Source organism: Vulpes lagopus, chromosome 4, assembly GCF_018345385.1.
Source record: "Vulpes lagopus strain Blue_001 chromosome 4, ASM1834538v1, whole genome shotgun sequence".
NCBI lineage: Eukaryota > Metazoa > Chordata > Mammalia > Carnivora > Canidae > Vulpes > Vulpes lagopus.
This window is the reverse complement of record NC_054827.1, coordinates 133,322,914-133,335,412: the sequence shown is the minus strand read 5'-3', so window position 1 is coordinate 133,335,412 and position 12,499 is coordinate 133,322,914. Positions and strand designations below refer to the sequence as shown.

Sequence of the window (12,499 nt, the reverse complement as noted above, 5' to 3'; positions counted from 1 at the left end):
TTCCACCACCTATACAACTGACACTCAATTATAACACCTTTATCCTTCTAAAATATTGCCATTTGGAATTTTCTTCAACCTTCAAAATCAGTTATGTAATCCTCAATACCTCCCAAAACATTTCTTTCCAGTCCCATTGGTGAGTCTTCAATCTCCCTGGCAACCTAGGTACCATTCACCCCGTAAATAGCTATGCGCCAGGCACTATTGTCCCTAGTACTCTGAATATCCCAGTGAGAAAAGATCCATCCTCACAAAGGTTACATTCTAACTGGAAAAAAGCAACCAATATACAACAAAGTAAACCACATTACATTATAAATGCTATGGACAAAAGCAAGTGAAGCAGAGGTAAGGATATGTATGCTAGGATGGGGCTGAGGAATCAACACAATAGGGTGATCAAGGCAGGCTTCACTGAAAATATCTGACAAGACTTGAAAGTTAAATTGCCACTCCAAAGGGAAAGGACTTCAAAACAAACAAACAAAGGGAAAGGACTTCTAAAAAGACAATGTGAAGGTTTTAAGGCAGTGGTACTGAAGAATAGCAAGGCCAGTTCAGTCACGCAATCAGACACAGTGGAGGTTGAGAAAAGCATTCTCAGTACTGCTGAAAACAGATAACCAGCCAAAACAAATATACAAATATACAAATCCAGGCAAAATGTAGTTTTTCATTTCCTAGGTTATGAAAAATTTCAAAACTTTATATAAGGCTGGAGTTTCCATCAGTTGAGATGGGAGAGCTGCAGAAAGAGGTTGGGAGCAACCCTGCTAAGTTAGTCCAGTATGGTCACATATTTGAAGTGTGACACACAGAATTGGGGGATTTTGAGTGTTATCAATTTCTTTAAAAAAGTCACGGACTGAATATGGGAGTAAAAAGCTGAGGTAGTGTAGAGAGTGAAGAAGAGAGTATCTTGGACACAACAGCCCTGTTTATCATGAACACAAATTAACTTTATCACTTTGTTCCACTCTGTTGCTTTCTACACAAGTTACCAGTATCCAGACTCAAGCATACTTACTTCACAAATATTCAAATTTATGCCTCTGTAGAATTAGATACCTTCAGGATCTCCCCCCAAAGTTCTACATCCAATGATGAACCGTGTTGCCTGTCACTGGTACTGTATTCCTCTTGCCTGAAATACCTTTGAAATTCCTTCAAAAACCAAATTCAGCCAATTCTCCCATAATATTTTACTAGAAAAAAATTCCTGTTCTACTCCTTGTTACTGTTCTTGGCACAAAACAATTTACTTCTGAATGGTTTAACTGTCAAATAGCTAGAAAGAATTATTGGTTTAAGAAAAAGCCACAGGGGTGCCTGGATGGCTCAGTTGGTTAAGCCTCTGCCTTTGCTTAGGTCATGATCCTGAGTTCCTGGGATGGAGCCTTGCATCAGGCTTCTAACTCATGCTCTCGGTCTCTCTCAAATAAATATTTTTAAAAAGAAAGAAAAAGCCCCAAATCAGTGTAGTTTTTATTGCATTCTTAAGGTATCACAAATAAGTCTGAAAAATCATCTGGCATCTTGCTGTTTCTGTTGCTGGACAACTGTAAAAAGAAATGAAAAGATCTGTCAATTCCCATCAATACCCTCTGAAACATGTTCTACCCTAAATAATCTAAAACATTGTCTAAGATTCTGACTTACTAGAGTTCATAGGAAAAATGCATGGCAATTTTCTTATTCTGCCAAATTTAGTGTGTTCCGGAATATAACTCACTTTCTGCCATTACAACTCCAGTTCCAGACTTAGTAAATTAAGACCTCTATAACTAAACCAGTAAGGAAACTTACAGACACTGCCAAGAACCTACCTCAGAGCTTATTCATCAGCCTGCTGAACTGTTCCTTTTTCAGAAACATAGATACCATCCAAAAATTTTCTGATATCCTTGTTTTTAACAGTTGTCGCTTGCTGGATCAAAGCAGCTATTAACAGCGAAAAAAATAAGTTGATTACGTTATAGCCAAACTCATCTTAAAAGGATTTTACTAAATGCCATACTTAAAAACCTATGTATCTTGGTAGTTTTACTTAATTCCACAAATTAAAAAGCTCACAGAATACCGTGTATTCAACTACAAGATTTAAACAAAACTTTGTAGGCAGTAATTAGGCATACTAAACATGCAAACCTGAGTTTGAAACAAGTTCAATGTCATTTCCTTCAAGAATTAACTCATCTTTTTGGGCTTGAGATACCGAACAAGCAACACCTAGAAAGAGAAAAAGGCATTCACATAATGTCAACATAAAATCAAATCTGTATATTCAATTTAAAAACATTTAAAGTAGCAGCTTATTCCATTTAAAACTCCACACAACAAATAAAACTTCTTGAGATTCTAATCTTATAGGACCTGACTTATCTGGGCAACAACATCTGGTTTGTGTTCCTGCTTGAACAAATTTGTTCCAGAGTAGTCAGACCTTCAGAGTGCTTCAGTCAAGAAGTGTAAGATGGTATTCAGCTAGTACAACTTAGCTGTGCAAAGCTTCGTTATAAAGTGTTATATAACAATCCCTACTAAATGCTGTTGATCACAGCTAATACCACGCAATTATTTTTGTTCATTAAACTGATACTAAGAATTCCTTCTTTCCACCCCAATGGAATCAAGAATCTTCAAGAGAGCACTAAGCTGGGCAGCCCCGGTGGCGCAGCAGTTTAGCGCCACCTGCAGCCCAGGGCGTGATCCTGGAGACCCTGGATCAAGTCCCACGTCAGGCTCTCTGTATGATGCCTGCTTCTTCCTCTGCCTGTGTCTCTGCCTCTCTCTCTATGAATAAATAAAATTTAAAAAAAAAAAAAAAAAAAAAAAAAGAAAGAAAGAAAGAAAAAGAGAGAGCACTAAGCTTTAAAATTTTCTAATTGTTGGGGCACCAGGCTGACTCTGTCAATGGAACATGTGACTCTTGATCTAACGATTGTGGAGATTGCTTAAAAATAAAATTTTTAATGCTTCTGTGTTTACCGTTATCAAGCAAGAACTGTTGCAAGTGCATTTTGATTTTAACTCATTTAACCATAGATGTTCCCGATTTTAGAGGACTACAATGACGCACAAAAGTAGATGATTTTGCCCAAGGTTGAAAGGAGAACTGAGATTTGAGTCTGTTATTCATCACTACTCAAATTTTAGGATTTCACATTTTGCAAAGAGAATTAAACACTGCTAACACTCCCTGAAACTACTCTAGTGCACAAGCCTCTAGGCATCACAATCAGTACAAACAGGATATAAAACCATAACTGGCACCAAGAGTTATTACAAGCATAATCAAAATGTACAATTATGAAGTATGGATTTATAGCCAACCCAAAACACCAGTCTTCACAAGTAAAAGGAACCATTTCTGAACCATATGCACATACCTGGCCTCATCCGAACCCTGCGAATATATTTTTCACCTAAGAAATTTCGGATTTCAACAAGAGAACCATTCTCCTGAATAACAACGTTGATGGGGAAGTGAGCATACACCGACCTCATCTTGTAACGGAAGCCCTGTTAGGTAAAAAATTTGCAAAACTGAGCAATTTCAAAGACAAAACGAGTTTCTAAATTTTGTAGGATGCTAACATTACTTATAATTTAAAAAATGAAAGTCTTCACATAGGAATGCATTGTCACCTGACCAAAATCTTCCAAATTGTATACATAAACACGTTTCTGACTCTTCAAGACTGTAAAACCCTTTAAAGCAGCATTTACTTTACTACCCCCCCATGACCGCAGTAAATAACGCCAGCTTTTATTTATTTTTAAAGATTTTATTTATTTATTCATAGAAATGCAGAAAGAGAGAGAGGCAGAGACACAGGAAGAGGGAGAAGCAGGCTCCATGCAGAGAGCCTGACGTGGGACTCGATCCAGGGTCTCCAGGATCACGCCCTGGGCTGCAGGCGGCGCTAAACCACTGAGCCACCGGGGCTGCCCCAATGTCAGCTTTTAAAAATGAGAACCCCAAAGCCCTTCATCTTGAACGTGAGACTAACATTTGAGTTATTACGGTATGCCAGATGGTAAGAATTCAGACAGGCCTCTGTGCCCTCAAGGAACTTACTCTGGTAGCAAGGTAAACAGGGGAAACATGACCTAATAGGTTTATAATGGAGTTGAAAAGTGCCATTATGAGGTGCACTCTGAATGGGCTGGGTTTTAATGCAAAGAAAATCGTTTCAGCAAAGACAGCAACATGATCTTAAAGGCTGGGGGGAGAGGGAGTTATAGAGAATAGTGACATCAAATAGGTTTTTTGTTAGTAGACTCGGAGCACAGAAAGCAGATCCAGCTTTTTCTATACCCTCAAGGGGCCCTGGTGGTGAGAGGTAAGCCAACAACAACAAAAAGCAAAGCGTACCCTATATGCTACGTTTTCTATAAACAAAACAAAACACACATCCCAAAGATGTGAATTTTGTGTGAAAAAAACACCATCAGCCTACTACTAAGACCATCTTGTCTTCACTATTATCACTTAATCCCAAAGACCAACGAACACCTATTAAACTGCTAAGACCACCTTTTCCCCAAGACCTCAATAAGTTACAGTCATTATCTATGTTCTGAAGTAGACATTGATGCTGCATAGGTGAAGTACAGCCGAGGAACAACTTCCCCTCCTAAGCCAAGCTGTCTGATCCGTCTGCTTACCAGTGTCACGCCCTTGATCATGTTCTGAACGTGACTACAGATCGTGCGAACGGTAGCCAGTTCTTTTCTATTTCCCCACCATTTGTCAACTCGGAGCTGTAACAGAACAAAACTTCTGTGAGATGCTTTCCAGTTAATAAGGAAGCCTGAAAAGAAAAATTCACTTATTCACAGAATTATTCTACATTTTCAGTACCCACCCCGATTAAAACCACCACATATAAAAAGCTCTCAATGATCTCACAAGGGAATGTCAACCCAGAAATACTAATTTTTCGAGTTGCATCATACTTCATGCCTGGAGAGCTTGCAAGACCTGCCTGGTCCCCAAGATTCCCACGAAATAATCAGGAGGGAAAGAAGCCTAACTTTTAACAGTATTAAGACCTCGACACAAACGATGACTCGTACAAACATCGAGCTTTATAACCTATTCACTATTTCCTTTCTCCACTTCACGAAGGCAGTTAACACCGAGACTTGCCACACTTTTGTGGATACCAAAATTTTTAAGCTGAGACACTGAACCTCAATTCTTTAATTCTCAGAGCGACCAAATTCGGAGCTAATCCACCCCTACCTCCCAAACAAGCAACGGATGTGCTAGGAAAGAAAAAAACAAAAAACCCGTATCTCACCCTCTTCTTCTTCTTTCCGAGAAGACTGAGTTCTACGTTGATGTGATTGAAGTCCCTTCGCAGGGTTCCTCTGGGGCCCTTCACGATCACAGTGCGTCCCTTCAGGGTGATGTCGACTGGGAGAGAACATACCAGTGAGGCCTCGGAACAAGGCACAAAGCAGGCAGTAAAGACGTAAGAACACAAACATGAGGTCTCTTACCATTTTCTGGAATGTCGACAGTCTGATTGCTGAGAATGGTCTTCATTCTGAAACACAAACGCGTGGCGTTACGAGGCGGGCGCAGGGCCTGCTGGCGACCACAGTGGCCCGCGCGGAGCTCCCCGCCACCGGAGGCCGGGCAAGCAGAAACCCCGGGGAGGACGCAGGGGGCCCGAGCGGGAGAGCAGCCCCCGCTGGGTCCTGACCAGGAACGAGCAGCTTCCAAGAAGACATCAGGCGCAGAGGGCGAGCTCCCGCTCAGCGCAACCCTAGGCGCCCCACTGAGGCGGCGCCATCACGCCAACGCTGAGGGGCGGGGGTAGGCCCTACAGGCCCAACACAGGGCTCGAATCCCAGCGCCGCCAGATCCATATGGCGCTCGGCGCGCGGAGGAACAACGGGCATAAAGGCTCCGAGGGCCAAACTCGCGCGCCACTGGCTTTCCCACAGCCGATGGCTTCAGATTCCCCAAACCCCCAAAACTCAGAGACAACCTCACCTCGCAATAGATGCGGCAAAGAGAGAGCGTCATTCGTCATCACGTACTTGTATCCCGTAAGGGCCCTGCGTCTGGCGTCATAAGTGCGCGACGCTACCAGGCTAATGCAGCCAATGGCGGAGCAGCTCCGGTTCCGCTGGATCCGCGGCGGCTCAGGTCCTTGTCATAAATAGAGCGACGGTTTGTTGATCTGTCTTTCCCGGGAGTTCATGATCCCTCCACCCTGCTAGAAAAAAAAAAGGAGAGGGATGTCTCTACGCTGCGGGGGCGCCGCCTGCACCGTGGGGCCCCGGGTGAGCGGCGGGGACCGCAGGGTGCGGGCTCGGGTGGACGGTTTCCCATCTCTCAGAGCGCCCAGTAATGAGGCTGGCTCTTACTCAGCGTTTACCTTTAGCCAGGCGCTATTCCAAAATTCCTCGTGTAGTATCTCATTTAATTCTCCGGACCCACGGTCAGGTAGGGTCTCTGATCCTGGTTTCTAGGGAGGTCTTTCTGGCGGATGCGGAGGGCTTCCCCCCCCGCCCCCCGCTTATCAGAGAGAACTGAACCCTGTATTAGTGGGAGCATTATAGAGGCCTGGGATGAGCACCCCAAATTCCTGCTTTGTGTTGGGGCTCTTATTTTGTAGTAGACCCCAGTCTGAGCGATGAGAACGCAAACCTGTGCTCTTCTTTAGGGGCAGACTCATCAAATGCAGGAGCAATCCCGCAGCACCCCAACAGGCACTCTTCAATTGTTGAAGGTTCTCATGCCTTACGTGTACTGACTCGTGAATTTTACTGTTCTGGTTCAGATCTAGAAGCCAGTGATTGCTTACGGTCAACAAATGTATATTGAGTGACTACCGTATTGAAACATAGAATGTAATCTAGAAAATTAAAATATTAGGTTTGGTTTCCTGCCTTTCAGTTCTCTGAAACCAACTATTACCTCTGTATTTTGTTTTATTATTTTTTTAAAAAATACTTTATTTATTTATTCATGAGAGACAGAGAAGCAGAGGCATAGGCAGCAGGAGAAGCAGGCTCCATGCAGGGAGCCTGACTTGGGACTCGATCCCGGGTCTCCAGGATCATGCCCTGGGCCAAAGGCAGACGCTCAACGCCGGAGCCACCCAGGGGTCCCTCCCTCTATATTTTAACACCTATGCCTCTCCAAAGCCCAAATAAGAGAGAGTTATTGCAAATTTTCCTTTTAAACGTCCTTGACTGGACGCTGGAGTAGAAAATTCAAAGTTGTGACATCTGCAGATACTGCAGTTAAAACTTTATAAAAGACAGACTGTTAGTAGTTAAGTGGATTACAAGAAAGTGTGACATAGTGCAGCTTGGGTGGCTCAGTGATTTAGAGCCACCTTTGGCCCGGGTTGTGATCCTGGAGACCGGGATCGAGTCCTACACTTGGGCTCCCTGCATGGAGCCTGCTTCTCCCCCTGCCTGTGTCTCTGCCTCTCTCTCCCGCTCTGTGTCTCTCATGAATAAATAAATAAAGTCTTAAAAAAAAAAAAAGTGTGATATATATTAGCCAGGTCCAAAGGTTTCCAAATCTCTTGTACCTCCAGCAGTAAACAGTTGCCATTCTCTTTTAGGTTTCGTTTGTTCTTGTGACTTTAATTCTAGATTCTGAGCTCCTACACAGAGCTTGTAAATTGTTCTACGTAATTTCTGTATTCTCTGGCTTTACACTTTCTTTTTAGGTATTAAAATGGGTTAAAACTAAATTATTTCAAACCCCACTAAATACATGTCATAATGAACTCTGTCTTTAGGTATTGGGAAGATATTTATGCAGTCCATTCCGAACAGTAAGTTCCTTGCCAGATAAAAAAAAGGAATTCTTACAAAATGGACCAGACCTTCAAGATTTTGTATCTGGAGATCTTGCAGACAAGAGCAAGTGGGATGAATATAAAGGAAACTTAAAACGCCAGAAAGGAGAGAGGTAATTGAAATTTTGAGATAAATTCCTTCATTGTGCATTATTTTCAGATATAACCAAGCCCTGGATTATAATTTTATTTAGACTTGGTATATTTACCTAAAAATCCTTAGAAAGAAGTGATCAGACGTAGAACAGGTAAATAGCTGAAATTGGTGGAATTCTCTTCTGTTCTCTGTGCCTTTTGATAGTTTTTATTCAGTCTTCCTAGGACTTAGCCATCCTATACCACCATCTCCCATTTTGCATGTAGCATGAAATTTCTTCATAGAGCAAACATCATTTTGCTACTAGTTGATTTGATGTTGATAAATTTTTCATGTTACTGAGTATTGATGATCTAACTTGTTGCTCCTCCTATTCAATGTACATATGACCTATGGATACCTTGCTTTATTCAAAAGAATGGTGAGGTAATTTCACACAGAGGGCAAATTGTTTTGGGAGATACTTTACCCCAACTTCTAGTTCACAAGTGGATATAAAACAAGGGGAACCTGAGGATACATAGTCTTCACTCCAAATTTTAGAATTTTTTCCCATTTAATAACCATCATGAATCTAGAACGTTGAGCAGAAAGTATACTTGTGGGATCTCTCTTTTCTCTGAACAAATACAGAACTTTTTATTAGTATTATTCACTGGGGAATGAGATATTCAAAAACTTCTTGGTTAATAGTTATGTTTGGCTTTCCTCAGGTTAAGACTACCACCATGGCTAAAGACAGAGATTCCCATGGGGAAAAATTACAATAAACTGAAAAATACATTGCGGAATCTGAATCTTCATACGGTAAGTTTCAAGTGTTAAATTGCCCTGTTAACTAAAAGTCATGGTGTTTCTGCATATGTGTAACTTAAAATTTAATAAACTACAAATCAAAAGCAGCAAGGAAAGTGACTAAAGATGTTTAGGGATGCAGTATTATCAGTAATGGAAATACATTTAAAAATCATTTTCTCAGGGCACCAGGCTGGCTCAGTCAGTGGAGCATGCAGCTCTTCATCTTGAGGTTGTTAGTTCGAACCCCATATTGAGTGTAGAGATTACTTAAAAATAAAATCTTTGAAAAAAATTTTTAAATCATTTTCCTTGCAAAAGAAATAAGAAATTGTATTTCTTAATTTCACATTTAATAGTACAAAAAATATTAGGAGTTTTCTTTTTGTGTGTGTGTGTGTGTTTTAAAGGTTTTATTTATTTATTCATGAGAAACAGAGAGAGAGAGAGGCAGAGACACAGGCGGAGAGAGAAGCAAGGCTCCACGCAGGGAGCCTGACGCGGGACTCGATCCTGGGTCTCCAGGATCACACCCCAGACCAAAGGCGGCACTAAACCACTAAGCCACTGGGGCTGCCTTTTGTGTGTGTTTTGTGTTACAAATTAAGTACATGCTTATTGGAAAGAATATAATATTAAATGTGTCAATATGCAATCCCAAATGTTAACTACACCAGTTTTATTTATTAGCATATTTCCATCCAGACCTTCTTTGCATATATGAAATATATACATTCATGTTGTTTTTATTTTTATTTTTTTAAGATTTTTATTTATTTATTCATGAGAGACACAGAGAGAGAGAGACAGAGACACAGGCAGAGGGAGAAGCAGGCTCCATGCAGGGAGCCCGACGTGGGACTTGATCCCGGGACTCCCTGATCACACCCTGAGCTGAAGGCAGGCACCAAACCGTGGAGCCACCCAGGCGTCTCCATTCATGTTGTTTTTAATTTAAAAATGGGACCTTGGGATGCCTGGGTGACTCAACAGTTAAGCGCCTGCCTTTGGCCTGGGGCGTGACCCCAGGGTCCTGGGATCAAGTCCCATGTTGGGCTCCCTGCATGAAGCCTGCCTCTCCCTCTCCCTGTGTCTCTGCCTCTCTCTCACTCTCTCTGTTTGTCATAAAAAAAAAAAAGAAAGAAAGAAAAGAAAAAGAAAAAGGAAAAAAATAAAGACACACACACACACACACATGCCTGATCACTAATTTGCTCAGTTAGTTAATATTTTTAACTTGATTCTATTCCATTCCCTTTACTCACAGGTGTGTGAGGAAGCTCGATGTCCCAACATTGGAGAGTGTTGGGGAGGTGGAGAATATGCCACCGCCACAGCCACCATCATGGTAAGAACAACCTCAGACTATAAAGTTTTAGTCTAGAAACTGAAAGGAATATTTTGTGTCTCCTAAAAATGTGCATTATGAATCTGTGACCAGATTTTTTGTTACATGTGAATTTATGAGAAATGTGAGGAAAAAAACCTGACAGAATAATCTAGCTGATATGCTCTCATCCTTCTCTGAATAAAATCTATTACTGATTTTTCCACGTATGTGACAGTTAATCATGTGCTGCCTTAAGATATCTCTTCCATTTTGGAAATGTTATTCATGATTGCTTAACTTTTTCCCCCCTAAACAATAATAAGCATTTATTTTTGTCTCTCGTGGCCATTTGGTTGCCTGGAGTATAGCGGATCTTGACTGGGCTAAAAATGGACTGCGGGAAGTAGTTTGGGGTCTCAGGGTTTAGGTCTGCTCCACAGAGCTTTTTTCTCCTTAGACCAGCAGGTTTCCAAGCCATGTTCTTATCATGAAGAATGGAAAGAGCACCAGAGGGCAAACCAACCATCCATGCACATTTGAGGCCTCTGCTTGGTCATGCCTGCTATCATTCTTTTGGCCAAAGTAAGTCACATGGCCAAGCCAAATAGCAATGGAGGTAGAGACATAAGCTCCTCCCCCATAGGAGGGCCCTGCAAGTTAAATGGCAAAGGGTGAGATGTGTAATCTTAGTGTGTTGGAATAACAATCGCCATTAACTGTGTACTCTACCATATATATCCAGAGGGGTTCAGAGATTGAGATATTGGGGTTAAATCTAAATTCTGTGCAACTGAAAGGTCATAGTTGTCTGGGAATGTCTTGAGTTGTACCAGCAGAAGGCTATTTACTTGAGGAACCAAGGAATCTTATGAAATAGAGCTGGCCCTGGAGCTTATCCAAGTTACAGAACCTCTGTTCTTGAAGGCAGGAGTGATTTAGAACACTCCATGATGGAAAACTGGTTTCATCCCTTGCCTGGCCCTTTCTCACTGACTTATGACTGATTTCTGGGAAGAGTTTAGGTTTCAAGAAATCCTTATGAGATGTTGGGACATAGCTATGAGTCCCCCCCGCCCCCCTGCAAGGGTTAAACATAAAGAAGAGCTTTCTCCTCCAAATCTCAACCTATTACTTTGCAGCTTTGAAACTCCAGTGGCCCCAGAACATCTGCAGTGGCTTTGCTTGGCATAGGGCAGAATGTAATAGTGACCTGTAGCAGCAGAAACAAGTGTCCTACAGAAAAACCCACAGGAAGCAGATTTTATGTGTTGTTTAATCTACTTAACAAGAAGGAACTTCTGTTTAACTCCAGAGACCTACGTGTTGATTTTTTTTTTAAGATCTCATTTGTTTATTTGAGAGAGAAAGAGAGAGTGGAGGGCATGTGCCCAGAGAGAGAGAGAGAGAGAGAGAGAGAGTACACCTGCGCACGAACAGGGTGAGGAGGGGCAGAGGGAGAGGGAGAGGCATACTCTCCCCCTAAGCAAGCTCTCATGACCTGAGCCGAAGGCAGACACCTAACTGACTAAGCCACCCAAGATCCCCCATGTTGATATATTAATTGAATATTTTATTTCCTTTAGAATAATTTTTATTAATATTAAATAGGTACAAAAGAATATAAATTATATGTAAGTTTAAAGAGTAACTAAGTAATACACAGCCTGATAACTCCAGCTTGAGAGTAGAACATTAACATTACCTTGAACCCCCCTGTACATCACCTTTTTTTCCCCCTTTAACAAATTTTTTTTTTTTTTTTTTTTTAAAGTAGGCTCCACATCCAGCATGGAACCAGTATAGGGCTTTTACTCTTGACCCTGAGATCAGGACCTGAAGTGAGATTGAGTCAGACACTTAACTGACTGAACCATTTTCTTTCTAGTTTGATTACATATATTTGTATTCCTTAAATATATTTTGTTTACCTTTGAATGTTTCAAATTTCCTGTAAGAATCAAACTGTACTCATGTTTTGTAATTTGCTTTATTCTCTCAATATATGTTCTTTAGGGTCATTCATGTATTTGATTTAAATTGTAACATCTCTGTTCTAGTTGATGGGTGACACATGTACAAGAGGTTGCAGATTTTGTTCTGTTAAAACTGCAAGAAATCCGCCTCCACTGGATGCCAGTGAGCCCTACAATACTGCAAAGGCAATTGCAGAGTGGGGTCTGGATTATGTTGTCCTGACGTCTGTGGATCGAGATGGTTAGTGTACCATCATTGCCTCCTCCAGAAAATTGGCTCTTACTAAGTTGCGACATCATCTTGAGTAGTGGACTCTTTTGTTTCTAGATATGCCTGATGGAGGAGCGGAGCATTTTGCAAAGACTGTATCATACTTAAAGGAAAGGTACATGTTTTTCATTTGCTTGTGTAATTTGAGGGCTTTTTTTTTTTTTTAAGCCCATATAAATTCAGTTTACTTAT

The 12,499-nt window shown here is 41.3% G+C and overlaps 2 protein-coding genes across 2 annotated transcripts; one reads left to right on the top strand and one right to left on the bottom strand.

Moving 5' to 3' along the window:
• Window positions 1-1,476: 1,476 nt before the first annotated feature.
• Window positions 1,477-6,081, bottom strand: RPL9 (ribosomal protein L9). Its single transcript, XM_041752980.1, has 8 exons — window positions 6,014-6,081; window positions 5,515-5,561; window positions 5,313-5,428; window positions 4,675-4,770; window positions 3,393-3,525; window positions 2,152-2,232; window positions 1,830-1,944; window positions 1,477-1,562 (listed from the first exon to the last, which is right to left on the bottom strand). Exons 2-7 carry the CDS (start codon window positions 5,558-5,560, stop codon window positions 1,838-1,840), a joined length of 579 nt encoding a protein of 192 aa, XP_041608914.1. The 5' UTR covers window position 5,561; window positions 6,014-6,081; the 3' UTR covers window positions 1,477-1,562; window positions 1,830-1,837.
• A 39-nt stretch (window positions 6,082-6,120) lies between these two features.
• LIAS (lipoic acid synthetase) lies at window positions 6,121-10,085 on the top strand. Its single transcript, XM_041752981.1, has 3 exons — window positions 6,121-6,306; window positions 7,782-7,954; window positions 10,001-10,085. The coding sequence occupies exons 1-3, from the start codon at window positions 6,262-6,264 to the stop codon at window positions 10,083-10,085; spliced, it is 303 nt and encodes a 100-aa protein (XP_041608915.1). The 5' UTR covers window positions 6,121-6,261.
• Window positions 10,086-12,499: the final 2,414 nt, after the last annotated feature.